The sequence below is a fragment of the Gnatocerus cornutus genome, chromosome 2 (genome assembly GCF_029298725.1).
Source record: "Gnatocerus cornutus isolate USDA-ARS CGAHR chromosome 2, icGnaCorn1.1, whole genome shotgun sequence".
NCBI lineage: Eukaryota > Metazoa > Arthropoda > Insecta > Coleoptera > Tenebrionidae > Gnatocerus > Gnatocerus cornutus.
Genome location: NC_142234.1, coordinates 3817642 through 3839852, shown reverse-complemented (window position 1 = coordinate 3839852; position 22211 = coordinate 3817642). Strand labels below are relative to the sequence as shown.

At 31.8% G+C, this 22211-nt stretch overlaps 2 protein-coding genes across 2 annotated transcripts in view; both read left to right on the top strand.

The window, feature by feature from the left end:
- Positions 1 to 11568, top strand: part of Galk (N-acetylgalactosamine kinase) — a 47530-nt gene extending 35962 nt beyond the window's left edge. Inside the window, exons 6-7 of the mRNA XM_088030312.1 lie at positions 4532 to 4787; positions 11168 to 11568. Coding sequence (XP_087886438.1) covers positions 4532 to 4787; positions 11168 to 11526 — 615 coding nt within the window. The 3' untranslated portion in view covers positions 11527 to 11568. The remainder of the gene's footprint in view (positions 1 to 4531; positions 4788 to 11167) is intronic.
- Positions 11569 to 21028: 9460 nt separating this feature from the next.
- The window catches only part of LOC148178192 (uncharacterized), a 59520-nt gene continuing 58337 nt past the window's right edge, over positions 21029 to 22211 (top strand). The window contains exon 1 of the mRNA XM_088029370.1: positions 21029 to 21231. The gene's annotated coding sequence lies outside the window, so the exon portion shown is untranslated. The remainder of the gene's footprint in view (positions 21232 to 22211) is intronic.

Genomic DNA, 22211 nt, shown 5'->3' with positions numbered 1-22211 from the left:
TAACTTTGTTCTAAACAAAAAATTAATAAAACAAATTAAAAAAGGCTTAAATATGAATAAAAAAACTTAAGTAAAAGGAAACAAAAAAAATTAATCTTTATTGTAAGCAAAAATTAAATAAAACAAATTAAAATAAGGCTTAGGTTATTTTGCGCCCTGGCAATCCACCTCTTCACCTTTTCCACGTCGTTTCCTAAAAAGAAAAAAAATTGAATATTAAAACGGAAAAAAGTGAATAAATTAAAATATGTTTATTAAACTTACCGATAGATTGACCCTTTCCGATATTTTACCCGCCCGCTCTGCAACCGAGAATGAAACCCTTTGTTTCCAACGTCGAGTTCTTGGAGAAAATTGACAAATTATTTTTTTCAAATGTTTACCGCATATTTATAGAGGTAGAAGATAATCCGACAGGTATGTGGTCATTTGAAGTGGGGATGCGTGAGTATTTGCACTCAAAAACGCAATTTTTTAAACTTTTAAAATTTTTATAAATTATGATTTCAAAATCCCAAGAAAAATATAACTAAAATACTCTCAAATAGAGTTTGCGACATGAAAATTAAGATATAAAGATTCTAAAACTTCGTGCAGTTTCAGCACTTTTTTTCATTTCATTGCGCCGCTAAATTAGCAGAGAATGCATTTAACACGTCAAAGTAGACAATAAGGGCCCGATTTCATGTTGACTTGCGGCATTGCAAATCAGAGTTGCGTCTTAGCAACCGCAACTGCGTCAACGCAATTTTCGCCACTGACTTGAAATCGGGTCCTAAGGGGTCAATTTTAATTCAGTGCCGCAAATCGGTTACGCACTGTCAAATGCAAAATAAAATTAAGCACAGGGAGCTAAAGCATGGTCGAGCGTCAATATTTTTTTTAAAATGGGGAAGACAAGTAGTTAACGAAACGACTTGCAGCATTTCATTCTTGTAGTGCTTACCAATTAAGCAAAATTTAACTCCAAAATTCGGGTAAAATTAATTTGAAGTCAATTTAAAGTTATTTAGCGATGTCGCTAAAGGTGTTTGCGACGTAGCAATGCCAACCATATCACGGCAACCTTAGTGACGTCACAAACGACTTGAAATTGAAATTGAGCTGTAAAGATGAAAAAACAGTATACTTCACTTAATTAATTTAATTAATTAAGGAATTTTATGATAAGTAAATAATTTACGGTAAATTTGAAAACGCTTGGAACTGCATTAGCTCAATACGATTGAATATGTTGAGAACAACATTGTTGGATCAAATCTTGGTGTTGGCAAAAATTATCAAAAATACAATTTATTCCCAAATACCAAATGTCGTCAAAAATGCTGACGCGCGTTTCGATAGCAATGCTACCATCATTAAAGCGATTAACTCAGTTTAACCATCGCTCTGATGATGATAGCATTACTATCGAAATGCGCGTCAGCATTTTTTGACAAAACTTGGTGTTTGAGAATAAATTGAATTTTCGATAATATGATAATGTTTAGAAATGTATTGTACTGTACCGACATGATTTTGACAACTACTTTGATAAAATAGCGTTTTTTCTTCTCAAATTTTAAACATGATTTGCATTTAAGGTTTAAAATAAAAATAGAGTTGTCATAAAAAATTTTAATTAGCGAGTGTTTGCTCAAAAACTCAAAAATCGATAAATATTCCAATTCTTAGGTGTCGCCAAACTAACACTAGTAAAAAGCAAATTTTTGCATCCGATTCTGGAGCTTGATCAACCGTAACGTATGCAAATTTGCAAATTTTTATCTTCTAAGTGTTAATAAGTTCTAAGTTCTAAGTTAATAAGAAATTATTAAAAAGTCAAGATCGAATAAGTATATTTAAAATTTTTTGTCAAACGTCCTTTCAAATTTTGCAAATAGCTGCAAATTATTCTGAAATTCTTAGGAAGGATTACATTGAGCCGTTTAGTGGAAATTGGATTACCTGTGTTTAACCTAATGACTTTACTTTGACTGTTACCGACTGCCGCTGTTTGGCAAATTTTTATACTGCGTTCTGCAACACTGATAAACACCCCCAAAATCGTCTTTAATTTAAAAGATAAAAATTTGCAAATTTGCATACGCTTATGGTTAATCATGTTCCAAAATCGGATGCAAAAATTAGTTTTTTGTCAGTGTTAGTTTGGCATGCTGACACATAAGAATTAAAATATTTATCAATTTTTGAGAAAACACTCGCTAATTTAAATTCTTTATGACATAACTGAATAAAAATTTCTGTTTTTATTCTAAACCTGCAAATCATGTTTAAAATTTGAGAAAAAAAACCGCTGTTTTATGAAGGTAGTTTTCAAAATCATGTCGGTACAGTAAATTTTTTTGTAGTAAAAGTTTTTATACATTTCTCAACATATTCAATCATATTAATCTCTTGCAGTTCCAAGTGTTATCTTGTTATCAAATTTACCATAAATTATTAACTTACTATGAAATTCCTCTAGTGAAGTAACTCTTTTTTTATCTTCATAGTTTTATTATTGTCTACTTTGACGTGTTAAATGCATTCTCTGCCAATTTAACTCAGCAATGAAATGAAAAAAAAAGTGCTGAAACTGCCACGAAGTTGTGATATTTTTATATTTTAATTTTTACATAGCAAACTATATTTGAGAGTATTTTGTAAAATTTAAAAAATTGTTTAAAAATTTGCGTTTTTGAGTGCAAATACCACGTATTTTCACTTCAACTAACCACATACCTGTCAGATTATCTTCTACCCCTATAAGTATGCGGTAAATATTTGGGAAAATCAAATTGCCAATTTTCTCCAAGATACCACGTTTGCCAGAGCAAAAGAACTCGACGTTGGAAACAAGGGTTTTATTCTCCGTTGCCGAGCGGGGCGGGTAAAATATCGGAAAGGTTCAATCTATCGATAAGTTTAAAAATAATAAACATATTTTAATTTATTCACTTTTTCCATTTCAATATTCATTTTTTTTATTTCTAGGAAACGACGTTGAAGAGGTGGATTGCCAGGGGGCAAAATAACCTCGAAGCCTTATTTTAATTTGTTTTATTTAATTTTTGCTTACAATAAAGTTTAATTTTTTTGTTTGTTTCCTTTAACTTGTGACTTTTTTATTTACATTGATTCATCAATCATTACATTCAACCTTTTATCCATCTTAGAAAAACAAAACTAAATCGTGAGATTTTAGCAATTAAAACTTGCCGGTCGAAATTGCGAAATTCGTCGTTCATGAATTCACGACTGTGTAAATTAAAACCTCACAAATATCCCTGGTCAGTTTTTCAACAACAAAGCTTCGAAATTTCTTAGGCCCCGCAAATTTGATTTATGAGGGTGCGGCAACTCGTTACGACCCATTCCGCCCATGAGCTCAATACATTTGCTGCTTACCGTACTAAGGTACAATTTTCTAAATTGTTGAGTCTGAATTGTTTATTCTCACTAATTCTTTTTGACATTCTTAAAGTTTTGTTGGATGTTTTCTTGACATTTTTTAGAACCCTTTTTAGGCTCCTGGTTTATTGAGTCTTAGCATTGCTTAGATTCCCCGTGTGCTATAAATTGTCGAAATTCTTCTTATTTATAGATATTGAATATTTTCATCAAAGAGCTCTAAGTTAGGTCAAACAACAAAACCGTTCCTTTTGATTCACGCTGTATTTTTCTTTTGTAATATAAGACGTTACGCGCATAAAGCACAAAACTCACTTTATGTAAAAGCAAGCAGGTTTTCCCCATAAAGCTTTCAACGCGCAATCGATTCACATATTACTGATTTTAGTCAGTTTTCACCTCTAGAAGGCGCTTTCTTGTTTTCTCTTATTTGAACTTGATGTAGGTCTTTGAACACATTTTTAAGTTGATACAAATATTGTATTTCTTTCCAATGCATAAACTTTGACGTTTTATCTTATCAAAAGTTCCACGGAGAGTACGAGAAGACGACGCTGATACCAAGTTTTCTAATTTCTTACTATTGTGAAAACATGCTGCTAACGATTATTACAGTTCTGCTATTGCATCTGAGAAGTTCTGCCAAGCTTAGGTGCTAATTGCTTCATTTATCGTCGCAGCAACTGTTCAAGAGGTTGCCACTTTCATTAAGTTTTAGGACGATTCTTGGTTCAGCAATTGTACAATTTGTCATAAACGTAAAAATCAAAACGAATTGTGTCGAAAATCTGTGGAAACGCTTGGAATAGTTCCTGCTCTGTCCAAAATCAATAAAGCAGATAATCGTTGGATAATTCAATTTCATTGTCTACCGCTTCATTTTCGCTTGATGCCAACCCCTTTCACAACACTGTACTACAAGTAAAATTCACTACCACATTAAACTTCCACCAATGAAATATTGATGAAAACGACGCATATTTTCCGGTTAAACTGCCGGAAATGATTCCATTTCTGGTGTCATAATTGTAGCGGCATGAATATTTAAACCTTTGTACAGTCCATGCACGATGTTTTCGTATGACACCCTCTCATCGTTTAAAAATAACTTCATATCTATCCGAACGTAAACTTCCAGATCATCGCAAAAAAGCGGGGTTTGAAATGGCCGGAGATAAAGATATTGGGCAATTTGCAACAAGCGCTTGCCGTCGACCTGTCTACGATGATAACAATTGTCGAAGAATCTCTACACGAAGAGCCTTACACGAAAGAGGAAGTCGTACAAGAACTGAAAACTACATCCGAGCTACTAGACGAGATATCGCTGACGCAGAACACGAGGCATATTCAAGAGTTCAAACTTAGACAAAGGGCTCTACATGTGTTTCGCGGTAAGTGAATGGAAATTTTTTTTTCATTTTTAATCATAACGTCTACAAAGTTGCGAAATTTTGTAATAGAACTTGAGCTAATGGGTAATGTAAAGTAATAACAAAGTTGTCTAGAGTGTCGTCTTAAAAAGTGTATTTTGTCTTGGAAACTACGCAGTCTTAGTTCTTTGAAAGTCATTTTTAACTTTTAATATTGCGTCTCTTTTGTCTACGACTCCGAACCAGGAAGAATATGAGAATCTAAGAAAATTTTGGGAATACATCGGATTTCTGAAGACAGATTCAAACAAAACAAAGCAGTTTATAAAAATTTAAATTTGAGAGATTTGAGTAATAGGAAGGGATCGAAACAATTTTTTGAAATTAAGAATCTAAAACTGAAAATATCTGGAAACTAAACTTAAAAAGGATTAGAAGAATTTGAGAAACTGAGAGCTAGTGTAAAATTCTCAGTTTTTGAGGCTCTCAGGCTCTCGGGTTATCGTTAACTCGTTAATTTGTGCAAGGACCTGAAAAATTGAGAACTTTCAACGTACGAATCTGAGAATTTCAGGTGTCTGAGGAATCTCAAGAAGAACTATTTTGATGCTAAACGACGATTTCTGGTTTGGATTTGCAAAAAAGACTTCGAATAATACAAAACCACCAATTTTTATCAAGCTTCAACGGCTGAATTGCAAGAAAACAGCAGAAATCTGAACGAAATCATCAAAATTCTTAGAGGAATCCGCTTATTTCGATGCAAAACGACAATTTCTCGCTGATTTTCGCCGTTTTCTGGCTTGAATTCGCAAAGAAGGGCTCGAAATCTACAAAACCATCACTTTTTATCAAGATTTAACGGCTAAATTGCAAGAAAACAGTAGAAATCTGCACGAAATCATCAAAATTCTTTGAGAAATCCGCTTATTTCAATGCAAAACGACGATTTTTCGCTGATTCTCGCTGTTTTTTGGCTTGGATTTGCAAAGAAGAGCTCTAAATCTACAAAACCACGAATTTTTATTAAGATTCAACGGCTGAATTGCAAGAAAACAGCAGAAATCTGCACGAAATCAAAATTCTTAGAGAAATCCGCTTATTTCGATGCTAAACAAGGATTTTTCGCTGATTCTCGCCGTTTTCTGGCTTAGATTTACAAAGAAGAGCTCGAAATCTACAAATCCACCAATTTTTATCAAGCTTCAACGGCTGAATTGCAAGAAAACAGCAGAAATCTGCACGAAATCATCAAAATTCTTTGAGAAATCCGCTTATTTCAATGCAAAACGACGATTTTTCGCTGATTCTCGCTGTTTTTTGGCTTGGATTTGCAAAGAAGAGCTTGAAATATACAAAACCACGAATTTTTATTAAGATTCAACGGCTGAATGGCAAGAAAACAGCAGAAATCTGCACGAAATCATCAAAATTCTTAGAGAAATCCGCTTATTTCGATGCTAAACGAGGATTTTTCGCTGATCCTCGCCGTTTTCTGGCTTAGATTTACAAAGAAGAGCTCGAAATCTACAAAACCACCAATTTTTATCAAGATTCAACGGCTGAATTGCAAGAAAACGGCAGAAATCTGCACAAAATCATCAAAATTTTTAGAGAAAACCTCTTATTTCGATGTAAAACGACGATTTCTCGCTGATTTTCGCCGTTTTCTGGCTTGAATTCGCAAAGAATGGCTCGAAATCTACAAAACCAATAATTTTTATTAAGATTCAACGGTTGAATTGCAAGAAAACAGCAGAAATCTGCACGAAATCATCAAAATTCTTGGAGAAATCCGCTTATTTCGATGCAAAACGACGATTTTTCGCTGATTTCCGCCGTTTTCTGGCTTGAATTCGCAAAGAAGAGCTCTAAATCTACAAAACCACCAATTTTTATCAAGATTCAATGGCTGAATTGCAAGAAAACAGCAGAAATCTGCACGAAATCATCAAAATTCTTAGAAAAATCCGCTTATTTTGATGCTAAACGAGGATTTTTCGCTGATTCTCGCCGTTTTCTGGCTTGGATTTGCAAAGAAGAGCTCGAAATCTACAAAACCACCAATTTTTATAAAGCTTCAACGGCTGAATTGCAAGAAAACAAGTACAAATTTGGACGAAATCAGAAGCACAACCAAAACTTTTGAAGAACTAGCATGCCGTGAATAAATACAAAAAGAAAGAAACTAATGAATCGAAAAGCAATGCGAAAATTAAAAAAAAATCCAAGTATCAAATAAATAATGCAATAATGCAAATAATGCTGATGTCCAAATTATATTGGTGCCCATGGCCAATAAATCTTAAATACTTGAGTCCGATACTTTACAAATTACCACCCAAGAAACTTAATAAATATATTATATAATACCTCATTATTATTATTATTCAATGTCTATTTTCATAAATAAATTGGATTTTTCCCGAAATGGTGAGATTTGTGTAATTGTAAAAATTAAATAATTAATGCATTTGCGATCTTCGAATTTTGACCAAGATTTTTGTGATTTTAACAAAAAATAATGGCCATAAATAATAATTATATTCTATTGTTTTTGTGACTGATATCTTTCAAGACTTTTAAATTACGAGCGATTTTTCAGTCTTTTCACCACTCAAAAGTCATAATTTTGACGTGATACTACTGTATGGTTGTTCTAAAAATACGTTTATGTGAATTTTGAAAAGTATATACGAGTTATATACACTGGCTTTCAATAACTCTTTTCCTGCGGCCTTTTTCGTAATGCTTAAGCTTCAGCGTATAAACATTATTTATAAAATTTAAGATAGTACGTAATTCTGAAACAAAACAAACATTATTTGGGATTATCTTGTATTTTCAATTGAAAATTGGCCTAAATTAAAAAACCGTAAAAATCTGTTACCCACATTATTTGTCAATTATCCGTCGAGATGTTAAGAATGGAAATTCTGCTGTTTCGAAATTAACTTTACATTTTTTGCCATTTTTAAAAAATAAATATAAAGACAAATATTTATCACCTAAACTATTCTAAAACAATTTAAAATCCTAATTTATCAGATATAAAGTTCAAAATTTTGAAATGATTATCCTCAAAGCTCAAAATGTTAAGTTTGAATAAAAGAGAAAAATCTTGTTTCAGGCAAATTTAAGATTTTGTGTGTTTATGGAAATATAATAATAGAATACTATATGAAATTTTCGAAACCCCATTTCTCGAAAATTATTAACTTTAAAAAAAATCTGTTTGGTCGACATTATGTAAAATTAGTCTAGGCATGTGGAATGCTAAAAATTATTTCACTTTCAGCCAAGTTTTCGTATTTATTAGTGCACGTTGAACAGATTCATATGCAAAAAAAAACAGAAAGCAATTTACTCAAAAAGTTCTCGAGTAATTGTGTTTGGAAAAATACATTGAATTTGCCCTATACTGAAATTTGTTCGAGACCCCTTAATTATGCGTCCAGAAAAGCATCAATCATAGAAAAATACGTACGAGTTTGGCATAAAAAACATCTATATCTTATCTAATATCCTGTTTTCGCCTTCCGATAAACTGAACAAACACCGATATTCTTCAAGATAAGTAAGTACACCGCTATAAATCTCAGGACAAGTTGTTTTGAAACCGAGCGTTATGAATTACAAACGTAATCATTTTTTAATATGTCTACAGATAAGACTAAATCTTCATAATCAAGATAAATGTGTTTTGCCGGACTAAAAATAAAAATAAATCAAACTCTGGCAATTGTAGAAAATGAAACGCTCTTCGCATTCTTCACATTTTATGAAATATGTGTTTGGAGCAACCCTAAAGGAAAATACCCTCTTAATTGTAGTCTAACTTTCTCATTATTACGCCTCAATGCAGTACATTCTTGCATCACCGGAATTTTGTTTTTCATTTCCGGTGGATCCGTGTAATTTCATTCCAGCACAAGATTCTCACCGCAAATATGTACAATTGCGTCCAAAAATAATGCACCATGGTATGAATATAATATGCACCCAACAAAACATTTTACCCCTAGAACTTTTGGGTTGGTCTGCTTGAGATCTGAGCGGTCAGTTTTTGTACAAGGGTACGTCAGACAACCAAATTTTATTTACAACTTACTTGAAAACTCATGCAGATTGAGTCGACTAAACAACATGATTTGAAGACCATTGAAAGAAATTTTGAATCAATGTTTGTAAAGTTGATTGAGATTAAATTAATCACGCATTTAATTAAGTTTGATTGCTGACATGGATGGATGATGGAATCAAATATTAATTTTAATTAAAGATGTAATTTTTAATTTCTAATTTATTTCTTAAAATTTATTTTTCTTCATTCATTGCCAAAAAAAGTAAATTTTAGAACAATTGATTTTTAATTCTGATCAATAGTAAGTAACTAAGTATAGGCCGGTTTAATAATAATTGAAATTAAATTAAACTTGCAACTTACTTATCTCACTTTATCATAATGTTAAATATTTCATTTCATTCTAAATTGTTAGAGTAACAGTATCACTTTAGCAGGAAATTGTATAAAGGCACATTTAACAATCCTAGTGCTGTTAAAAATTTGGCAACAATACTAGTGTTGGTAATTTTGCTAAACTGTTTACATGTTTTACTGATTATGGCCAACTAGCATTTATAATTTTTGAAGCGTCAATTTATACATTTTCTCGAGTTTTAGTTTTTTAGATGTAAAAACCCCAATAACGTTATTTGGTTTCGTAAAAATCTTTGATCAATATTAAGGACTTAATTTTGTTTCGGTAAACCGGGTGTAAAGTCCGTTTTTTTATTAAAAAAACCACCAACACCGCACTCTCCCAGCACTTTACAACCGGCAACATCGTCGAAGGTGACTTTTTGGTCATAAAATCAAATAGGTTAGCTGCCTAATTGACAATTTGATTACACAAAACGACCTTCCAGGCTGTGCCGAGTCTATTAAATTCTGATTTGCAATCCAACAGGCTGTAAAAGAAACACGTTTTTAACGGAAACACTGCCTAATTTTCAGAAATGTCAAAAAATTGACAAATATTTTCTCACCAAAAATCTCCCTAGGCAACGTTGTCGGGTGTAATGCAGGGGAAAATTGCGGTGTTGGTGGTGTTTTTTTTAAAAAAACGGATTTTATAATTTTTTTAATTATTTGTCTCTAGCTATAAAATATAGTTTTTTTAACTTTGCCATAAAAATACATTTTCTGTCATTGTTGGGGACCTAAGAAACTCAAATTTTCTTCATTTTTTTCACTAGTAATTAACTTATGTTTCTACTAACTAGTAAGTGAAAAAGTTACAAAACAATGAGAGCAAGTGATTTGACATGTCAAAATTGACAATTATATTTTTATTTAATTTAAGCGAAATTTGAAAAATTTTATACTGCACTTTTAAGCTAACCTAAATTTTAATCATTCTTCAATTCTATTATTACAAGTTAATATTAGATTAAAACAAAACTTAACTTCACACGTTGAGTAATCTTCTATATTTTGTCTGAATGTCCTGAAACTTTATTTCCAAATATTTTTTCCCCAATTCCAGTAAATTTGAATCAACAAAAAGGCTGTAATTTATTGGGGATCAATTCTGGTCATCAGACAAGACCCACCACTTGAGAGGGTGATTATGTTTATAGGGTCTTGCGGTAAGTTTGGTGGAAACTGTTTAAAAAGTTAAAGTCATAAACGCTCCACCGTATTTATACGTTTCTTTTACCATCACAGCACAACAAAATAAGATCTAAACAATTTTAGAACAGGGTTTTTGCAAACATTGAAAAATTACCATTTTATGACTACCCAGATGTGCTGGGACGGTCAAGAACGGACTTGTACCTATTTGGAAATAAGCAATGGGAAGGTGCATTATTTTTGGACGCAATTGTACAATGTTCCCACGTTTATGGGGTGAAAGGTTACTGCACTTCGTATCGAAAAGTCATCCAGAAGAAACTGTCGTGATTGTCACCGAGGTGTCTGCTTACTTGGCATGAATACAATATGGCGAGTTAGTTCAACTTTCATATTTTATGCTCCAGACTTGATGATATTGGAAAATAAAAGGGGAATATGAAAATTCGGAGAATTACGGTGGACCGGAAACCTTTATTAATTCATTTGGACGCGAGTGGACAAGAACGTAATTTCGGAGAGATAATTTTGAGGTTGTAAGAGGAAAAATTCATCCGTTTCAAATTGAATTTTTCTGAAATTAAATAACCTGAGACCATCGGATGATCTAGAAATGTGGGAAAATGAAAAGTTTGCCATCAAAACTGCCGCTGCCGTGTTCAAACAAAATCGCAAACTTTGTTGATTAGCTTTCCATATACACGTTCCATTGCTTGTTTAATTTACCTTAATTCAATCAAAGTTTAATTTGTTGTATTTCCAGAGGCGCGCCGCGTCGAGCTTTTCCACTCTGTGTGCACCACTTCTGCGGACAAGAACTCTTTATCAACCCTCGGCCGACTTATGACCGAAAGTCACGAGAGTCTCCGCGACCTCTACGAATGCAGCCACCCCCAACTTGACGAGTTGGTCGAACTGTCAAGGGACTTGACGTTCGGGGCTCGCTTAACCGGCGCCGGTTGGGGCGGTTGCATGGTGGCTCTTCTTCCTCGAGAGAACGTCGACAATTATATGAAGACTTTGAAAGATAAGTTTTACTCCAAACATGAAGCCCGGGATATTGGCAGTATTCTTTTCGCCACGGCGCCGCAGTCGGGGGCGTGTATTTATGTGGCAAGATGATTTTGTAATACAGACACGTGTTTTAATAAAGGTTAATTTGGTGATGGCGAGTTTTTCTGAGAGCGGCTTGTTAAGTAATTAATCGAATATCTCCCATGATTGGAAAAGAATTGTGTGGAAGTGGAAAGAAAGGAAGTGGTAAAAATACTGGGATAGTGGCTAATGGATGAAAATCCACTTCAATTATAGAAGGCGGCGGCGTCTAAGAAAACAACTCGAAGAAAGCGCTGGCTGCAAAGAAAATATTTTTCAAATTATAGAATAACACAGTGTGCGCCAAAATATTTTATTATTGATTTAAAAAAAAATAGAAACACAGTTTCGGAGAATTTTTTATCTCCACATCTTTTAACTTTACAGCTTGACAAGTTCCAGCTTAATGAGAATTCTCTGAAAAAATCGCTTCTTAATTGAAGTGTAACAGTATTCCCCTTTACTTTAAACAGCTCTAAGAAAAAGGAAAATTACAAGAGAAACCTCAGGTTACGTTGAAATTGTAACAATAGAAAAGCCCGAGGACTGTAATATTCAATTTATTTATTAAGAGCCGCTTTTCTTCCACCGAGAATTACCATCAAATTCGATCGTTTTAAAACTATTTCAATTACATGCTGGTTGCTTATGCCTTATCGAACTCCTTTATCCAACTAAGCAATTAAAACTTTACGATTTAAGTCTTTTGTGACACTAAAAGTGAAGCTAAATTACTTACAAACTCACTTGTTTCGATTTGTAGTTGGATCGACTTTGATAAATCTTTTTTGAACTTTTTATATTCTGATATACTTTTATACACTTACGATCAATAGCATCCATTATTTGCTGTTTTCAACCCAATTTAACAAAACTGAGTCCAAACGTCAACTGAAGACTGAAAGCCCTCGTCTGAAAAGAATAAAATTAAATTCCAGATGAAAATCGACTCTCGTAAGCTCTTCAGGAGACCGCAAGAGACTTGTGGAAACCAGTCTTTTAATCCTTAAAAGGCTGTTCTACCCCTCAACTAAAATTCGTGTTTTGAAAAATATGCAATCCACAGTTCAGCAATAAACCAGGCAGATGAATTTGCTTTGCTTTGGAGTTTGTTTCGAACGTTTTGCCGATTTCGAAATATTATGTCCCTCGAAAATAAAAAATGAATAATAAAGAGAAATAATAAATGATGGCATCATCAAATAAACTTTATATTTCAAGTAAAAAATGTTTCGCTAAAAATGTGTACCATAACAATTTTATTTTCAAAATTACACTGTGCGACAAATTCAAATTAATTTTGAATGTGTTATGTAATCCAAACAAAGCACATACCCAAAGGACATCCTTACCTCAAAACCTTCACATTCTTTTTGTTACGTCAATTTTTTAACATAAGTAGTTAAAAAAACATAAAAAAGAGATTCTTTTTCTATTTTTTTTCTATTTTTATGTATATATGGTTATCAATATTTAAAATACATATAAAAAACTAAAATTAAAAAAAATTATATGCAAACTATAACTTTTTTAGCCGCCAACTTTGATACGATTTTTTTTACTCTTTATTACAAAATTCGATTTTTTACAGTACTTTGAAATTGATTGTATTTGACAATGTAAAGACTTTTATTTTGGAAACAAAAATGTTTAAAACTTACAGTCATGAAATTTTACTTTTAAAATTAAATATAAAATTTGGTGGTGACTTGCGGTTACCGGCATATGTTTTATCAAAAGGTTGGCTACCTACAGAACATAACAGTTTTTTGGCTACTAAAACTTTGTCACGCTGTGTTTTAATTGATAATAAATTTAAATAAATTAGATTTAGATATTAGTTCATCTTGTCATTTCTTGTGTTTCAACGCATTCGCTGGTATTTAATAAAATCGATTCCACCAAATTTAAAAACAGATATTTGGGTACTTTCGAATAACACAAAATATTACAGGTAGGTAAAGAATATGTTCTAGAGCTACAATTTTTTTTATAAAATTGAAAAAACACTCGATTACGATTTTTTGTTTGATAAATTGTTTATACCATAGGTATATTTTTCCATGGCAACATAGAAGGTGGTGTGCGGTTGAGTCTTAATCATCTAAAAATTAGATGTAGAAGTTGTTTGTAATCTCGGAAAATGCAAGATTGTAGAAAAAATATTGTGTGTATTTCGAGCGCAAATTCAAATTGCCGATTTCCAGAGGTTGCCGCGCTACTTTAGACTTTTTGTCTCTTTCAATCAGCAATGTGAATTTTTCAGCTCTTAATACACAAATTGCTATTAAAATTTGTGTAGTTGTACTTTTGCCGTCAACTACTTATATTAACGTGAGTTTTAAAATTATAAAAGATATCCATCGATCTAGAAGGATTCTAAGTGTTACTGTGTATTAAACTTTAACACTAATTTGATTTTACTTTTTATACGGGACATCAAAAAAACTATACATTTTATAAGCATCACGAAAAATTAAAAAATTACATATCTTGACATAACTAAATACTTCAAAAATTGAGTACAAATGTCCACCTCAATGAATGTGTTTCAAATCAGTTTGGAAAAGTTTAAAAAGTTGCTACAGTAGCACAATTTGAGATATGTATAAAGGAATCATTGAAAATGTAAAATTATGTTTTGTGTAATTATTTCAACAAAGTTGAGGAAATTGCCAAAACACAGAAGTAACAATATAGAGCTCTGCTGGTATCTAAAAATCAAAAAGTTACGGAAGCGCTAAAAAGCTTTTAATCGTCTAATCTTTTTATTTCAACCTGACGGTCATGTATGGGAGACAACTCGGTGCTGACTTTTTTGGTCTTATGGCTACTTGAGCACTCCACTCTGGTTGCGGCAAAGGACCAAATGGTCAAAGATGCAATAAAATGTATAAAAATCAATGTATGAAATGCAATTAATCCGTTGTCCTATATAGAATAGACTATTTAAATGCAATGTTGTAATGCAAGTTATTAATTGAGGTCTACTTCAAGAGTCAAAAGCGAATTTTTTGTCAACAAAGATGAGTTTGATTGCACTAAATCTAAACTTAAAATACCACACTCAACTGAGAAAAAAAAAAGGTTTTGAACAGTGACTTTTTAATTAGATTGGCGATTGAAAATCTTTTGCAATCGTTAATCTAATTTATTAAAATGTCGACAAAATGTATTAATTTTTTTTTTTTTAGAAATCTTGCGTGAGGGTTAAAATGTTATTATATTCAGATGCGGCAGTCTTCAATTCTTGGTAGAAAATAGGTATAAAGTTGGGGTCCCAATGGTCAATCGCCGGTCGGCCGAGTTGTAGTCATCGAACCTTGATGAGGATTAGAGACCCTCTGTTGTTAGGGGCTGTAAATCATGAGAACATTGAAGTGTTGGCTGCCGACTTTTAGAAAATTGGGAATCATTTTTACGTTACATTTTATTTTTTTCTAAAGAAACTATTCATGTGGGGAAAAAACCAAAGAGTTTCCCGGATGTAGAATAAAATTCCTCTTCTATTGAGTCGTAGTTCAAGCAAAAATTCCTAAAACTGTGCCCGTAAAACGACATGGCGTTTTTTCAGTTTTTATTTTTTTTTAATAAATTTATAAAGACTTTTTTGAAAATCAAGGAGTTTCCCGTGTACACTTCGATGTTATCTACACGTACAAAAAAATCAAAACTCCAACTCTTAATTTGTGGCCGTAAAAAGTAATGGCGTTTTGCGCTATTTCCTATGCACTTCGGCCGGGGTAAGACAGAGCCTTAATCTTTTTGGACACGCGAATTAATAAATTTGTGATTTTGCTCGAAGCCTAATAAAATTTGTAAGGCAGATTTAAGTAAAATTTTGTTGCAAATCAAAATAACTTTGGAACCATCTGTTAATATTCGTGATGAATTTATAAGTGACAGAAGCCACTATAATCTTAATTGTAAAACCGGTAAAAAACAATTAATCTCATTAATCCCCGCACTTTTACGCGTATTTGATTAAAACGCAAAATAATTTGAGATTAACCGGCAGCATGTTGCGATTGAGATACTAATAAAACTGTAATTATGAATGTGTGCTTAATTAAATAATCTTAAATAGAGGAAAATAAAACCACCTTGCTTAGATATTCGTATTGCGTCAGAAATATTTATCTATGCATAAATACAACATATGCGACATGTTGCGGTTTTTTTATCTCAAGCATTTTACTTAATACAAAAACAACGTTTGAGAGTCCTTCGTCAAGTTCCAAACGGATGTCGAACCAAACACACACATATGGCAAAGCGAAAGTGTCAAAAAATACAACTTTGATGTTCCGGCTCTAGCGAGCTGTGAAATTAATACAAACACTCGCCTGATTTCCGGATTGACTATTTCCGGATTGAAATTTTCGTTTAATCTACCGTTCGTTCAACTTGTTTGTTATATTTGATGAGATTACCGCTGATAATGCTCCTAAGAATCGATTAATTTAATGAAACAACGTCAATAATAACCATATCGGGACAATATCAATAACAAGTTGTTAATCAGGAACAATTAACAATAAATATGGCGATAACAGATAAGTTTTCATTCCTTTATTACACTAATATTTCCTCCATGTTGTGCCGCTTCAAAGCCGTCATTTTCAAGCTTTCAACTTACCACGTTTGGGTATTTTTAGTCGTTTTGTGACGTCAAAAAGTCCGACTTGACTATCTGATTCGCAACCAAATCGCCGCGTCCTTAATTAACTAAAGCTCGAAACAGAGAAAGCGACACGAAATCTTCATAAATTATCTTGAACGGTGACTTTCAAAGGACACATTATTTTTAGAGCTCCTGCAAATCTGGTGGAGGTGCCAGGCGACTACTTATCTTTGCGCGTTCACATGTGTTAAACATATTGTCAAATGAAGATATTGTCTAGTTACAAAACGCAACATCTGCTTTTATTTGCGTCTATCCATGCACCGTTACCGCTGTTCTGATTCAACGGATTTGCATGGATACGCTTTTTGGATGATGGCTAACAAATCTGAAACTGTTTATTGATTACATGTTTATGTTAGCTAACTCAAAACTGTTGTGCAATATTTATGAATAATGAAGAGCGTTTAATCATTCAGTTCAAACATTTTTCGGTTTAGTTTGTGTTTGCAAGGGACAGTTTGGTAAATAAAAATTATTATGAATAGCTGGTTGACTTACACAATAAATTTGCGAATATAATGGACTTTTGCATGTGAATAAGCGTTTTCGAAAACAATAATAATGTAATAGATTACTCTAAAATTACAATTATAGTCTATATGCAAGAATGTAATTGGATTTATTATTTGATGTATGGAACGTTCATAACGAAATATGTGGATAATAGCAAAATTTCCCTTTTAAATATGCAATTGACCGTTTTTTGGCTTCCGTGTTTGCGTAAATTCTGCTGTTTTTTTAAAGGTTTCAGGTCTTTAAAATAGTCAATTTTGTAAAAATCCAAATAGTTTTACAATAAATATTTAAAATTATAGAATAAGTTACACTAAATACAGACTTAACATAGAAACCGATCTAAGAGCCAAAAGTTTGAAAAATTAGATGATGTAATAAAATAATTCTAAATAATATCGCCCATATTTGATAAAAAAAAACTTTCAATCCCTTAATAAATTAAAATTGCAAGGCGAGAAATATGTAACGAATACCGGAAAGAAGGTAAAAGAAGAAAAACTAAGTGAAATGTGCGATGTATTTGTCAAGTGCTGTATGCCCTCGTTCTAAAGAATCCAATCTGTAAATAAAAATTTGCTTCTAACTGGACTGTGAAAGAACCGAAAAAAACTTGATGTTGTATAAATTCGTACTAAATCATAAATAAAGCCAAGACACAAATCATTTTTGTTGTTCCTGACACTTTGGCCAATGGTCAACCTTCAACAAAGACATTTTTACATCAAGTAATCTCTTCAAATTTTGACACAACGTGAAAGTTATCCTATCACATCTGTTTTAATTTATTCTAATTGTTAAAAGTGTTATAGGTGTATTGTAAATGTGCGCTAGCATTGGCACAATTGAATATGAACAACCAATAAAAATGCAAGCAAAATAACAAATTTAGCAGATTTTACCATTTTTTAAACCTGCCAACAAAGAGTTTTATAAATAAACTTTAAAAAAAATAGTTATTATTTTTACGATTTTTTAATAAAATTTAATAAAATTATTGATTAATTTGTATTGGTGAATATCTCATTATTTATAATTAATATCATGGCGCTTAAAACGATTTTTGAATTTCAACATCAATAATTTTTTTCTCATTTGTCAAAATGACAATATTTAAGAACTCTCAATATCAAACTGCAAGTTTATTAACAAAGCTTAATAATAAAGTTTTTGCAGTCAGGTTAATGTGACAATGTCTAGTTTAAATAATTTCTCAAAATATGTAACTTGCCGCTGAGCCCGTTATTTAGGTATGTCAAGTCTTTAAATTTGAATGATCTCGAGACCAAATGGGCAAAGAAAAGAAAGTTAGTCGTTTATTATCGTACAATTTCATGTAAATTAGATCCTACATGATTATAAAAGAATTAACAGTGGAACGAACATGATATTCTTTTTGTTAAAGAATGGTTCTGTGTCGGGACGAAGAGCTTTTTACAAAAAGAATGTTATTTCCTGAGATATTTAGTTCTAAACTTGGCCAAATTTAACGATTTTCAACATTTTTTTATCATACTGTCATTACTTTTTTTCGAAAAAACTCAACGTCCCGACATTAATTACTAGCTTAACTGCAGTTTCACAAAAATTGAACTGATTTTTTTCACAGACAACGGAGTAATATCGAATTTTGTGAGGCCTGAAAACATACATTTTTCTGGAGGTAAATCGCCGCCTTAATATTACTCATTAAAACAGCGAGTAGTTTGATTAATTTACATATAATTGTATTTCTGGACTAATAACTAAATTATGATTTTGTATATTGGCTTGTTCTAAATTTAAGTATTGATTTGAAATAAATTCTTGGAAACATGGAGAATCTAGATAATCAAGTTTTTTTGCTGATTATGACCATGCTAGAAGACATATAGAAACAGTCAACTACATTTATAGATTTAATCTTTGAGAGGTAAAATCCGTGGTGATGGGAACGAAAACTTCTGTTGCACATTTAAAAAAAATCGTTAAATGTTGAGCGATGTTTTCATATTTACATATTTTCCGCGGTTTGGTTTTTTATCATTACCAATTTGTAAAAATATGTAGACACGGAAATATGGCATGAATGTCATAATTATAATATAATACTAGTAGCTTCTAGTTCTTGCAAATATGTTTTTAATTTTAATTTCAATTTTGTCGTCGAATATTAGATGCAACTTCTTCAGGAGAAAATGAGCACTTTGTTTTGACTAGTCAGTCATTCTGTGTGGATGATGCAGCTAAATATAGGCAGATGCGTTCTAAGAATAATCCAAACGACGCTTGTAGAAAAAAGGTGCGCGAATATGCAAAGATAATTGAGTAAAATGTAGATACAGGTGATTTTTAAAAAAGGGCAGGCGTTGTAGAAATTTTATTAATGAACCGACTTCAAAAATTAAAAAAACAAGTTAAATAGTTTTTGATTTACTATGAACTGATGAGTTTAGAATTTTTCCAAAAGTCTTAGTATCTTATTGGGCGATAATCAACTTTCTTATTTTAAATTGGCACGCATATTTTTTTGCATAATTTTAAGATATTAATTTTCTTGATTCAGAAATGTTTATTATAAAAAAAAATGTTTATTATAAAAACTATCAAAATTGAAAAAAAAAATGCAACAAAAGTTAACAAAACCTAAATGCATGGTGTCAATTGTGCAATGATAAAAACGGGATGGCGTTTCAACAGTATTTTAATTAAATTAGGTAGATGTTTTTTTCTGATTTGTAATTATTGTCTTTTATTATCAATAATTTCAAAAAAGATTGTCAATTCTTTCTGTTATTTGCTGCTTTTTGACATTACAATAACGGTATTGTGTTATTTGACAGCACGCACCAAGATTTATTTAACTTTTATTGCCTAAATTTTTTCATTTTTGATAATTTTTTTAAAAATATTTTTTGAAAAAGAAGAACATTCTACACATTTCTGAATCAAAAAAATTAATATTTTCCAAATTATGAAAAAAAAAATGGGGTACCAATTTAAAATAAGAAAGTTGAATATTGCCCAAAAGATACTAAGACATTTAGAAAAATTCTAAAATCATCAGTTTACAGTAAATTAAAAACCATTTAATTTGTTTTTTAAATTTTGAAATCGGTTCATAAATAAAAATTTTACAACGCCTGCCGTTTTTAAAAAATCACCCTGTATATTGCAATATTATTCATATTCCTTTATAGACATGTTTATATATTCAAAACTAGTTTTAAAATACAAAAATGAAGTATTGCCGCCAAGCAAATCTCAGATGAAAATCCACAAAGCCTCGTTTTCCTCTCAAATTGAAGAAGCTCTTTTAGAATTTTTTCAATAAATGTTCAGTTCCATTTAACTAACATTTTCATCATGTGAATATATCGGATTTGTCATTAATTTAGGAAAACGTATCTTCATATTTAGACTTTATTGACAATGGAAAGCTTTTAAATCAATCAACGTTTTGACGATTTTAATCATCATTTCAATTTAAAACTGACGCGCATATAATTTTGACCATTACAGTTTCAGAGAAATGTGATTATTTTAACGATTAAAATGTGAACTTTCATGCAAAGCTAATTTTGACTCGTTTCGTTTTATTTAGAGTCTAATAACGTTTTCATAGTTTTTTTATTCAGTGTACTGAGGTTTTCTTATGGGCATTTGTTGTAGTTTCCTACTTAAACAAATCAAATCAAAAAAGTCTTAACATTAAAAATGAATCTTGAGACAGAACTTCGTTCTTCAACTATTATTATTCAGACTTTTTGAGCGAACACTTCAAGCAAAATTATAATACAAATATTGTCTCTCCCACAAACAATTTCTTTTGTAAAAGGATGATGACTTACCTCGGCAATTTTTGAAGGTGTTTTAAGCGAACAAAGCGAAGTTTGAGCACGCTGACTCAGCGACTGAACTTTGCCAGCTTTGGTACAACAAACTATTTGCCGTGGCCAATGGGCTAGAACTAGCCACTAGCCACTTTCGTCTCACTTCTAGAAAATTAAGTTCGAATCATTCGAAAACTGCAGAACTAATAATTAAAAAGCAAAAACAATTTAGTTCTCTTACGAACGATTTATCAAATTCGAAACAACAGTCTTCGGATCAAATGACTATGTTTAACCTTAATCGACCCTAAAGCAATCGTGAAACCTTCAGGGTCAGTTTTAATCCCCGATCATATTAATCCATTCCCTTAATAAAATTACTCGAATATCGGGCGAAAATCACGGTCATCTTGGATTACTCCCTATAACATTTAGGGAATAGTACGTAGCAGCTACTCCTTAGGTTTCAACCACCTGCGGCGTAAGCATGCGCTTATTGAAATTGTTTCAGGACTGGTGGATATAGCAGTTTCCACCGACGGCGGTTTCAGTGGACTGCTAGATTTCCGTTCGACGCTCAGCTGAAAGTTTGCTCTTCCTGAAAAACACGTGTGTTGGGAAGTTTTCATGAGAAGAGAGCCGGGGGTTTATTTCTTGTGCTTCGAGACTATGTGGAATTGACAAACGAGGATATGTAGAGAAAGGATTCTTCAAATTTGGGTGAGGAAACTGAAAGATAAATCACTTATTGACATTCTAATTTATTTAATTAATTTTACCTGTATTAATTTCCGATTCTTTGATTTGAGTTTTAAATGAGCTCAGATTTTTTTTCAAATTAGACTATTGTCCTTTTGTTACGGTATTAATTTCAGGTAATTTTCAAGTACTTGGAAGATTGCCACTAAAACTCAGTTTTATGCTAAAAGTTTGTATAATTATAAGCGCAATTTTTTGTAAAGAGAGTTTATTATTACTTTTTAGTTTATAAAATAACATTGTAAATTATATGATTATAATATTTTTCCAAATTTGTGAAGTGTAAAATTTTATAAAACACTTGTGGCCACCCCCAAAATCGTCTTTAATTTTAAAGTTACAATTTTGAAAATTTGCATACGCTCACAATTGACAAAGTTCTAGAAGCTGACGCAAAAATTTGTTTTTAATCACGGTTTGGTTGGCGTTGCGACGCCTAAGAATTATAATTTTTAGCGATTTTTGAGTTTTTGCGGAAATATTCGCGAATTCTTTTTTTTTTTTCAACATAACTGTGATACAAATATCTGAGTTTTTATTTTAAATCTAATGCAAATTGTGTTTAAAATTTGCGAAAAAATCGCTGCTTTATCAAGTTAGTTTTCAAAATTATGACGGCGCACCGCCAAACCACGTTTACACCAAAATTTCACAAGTCACTTCATTCACTCTTATAAAGGTTAATTTTGATTAACTCGGGCATGTTGCACTTTATGGACACCAAAAATCGTAAATTAACGTCGACAAAGCGACAATTTCACCAAGTAAGACTTTTGTTACAATCTAAAGCTTGCCAAAAGATAGATGTCATTTGTGACACAAGATGTTGACAGATGGGTGTAAACGTAGTTCCCAATTTTGACGTAATGAAATTGGAAACTAACTTGATAAAACCGCATTTTTTTCTCAAATTTTGAAGACAATTTGCATTGAATCTAAAT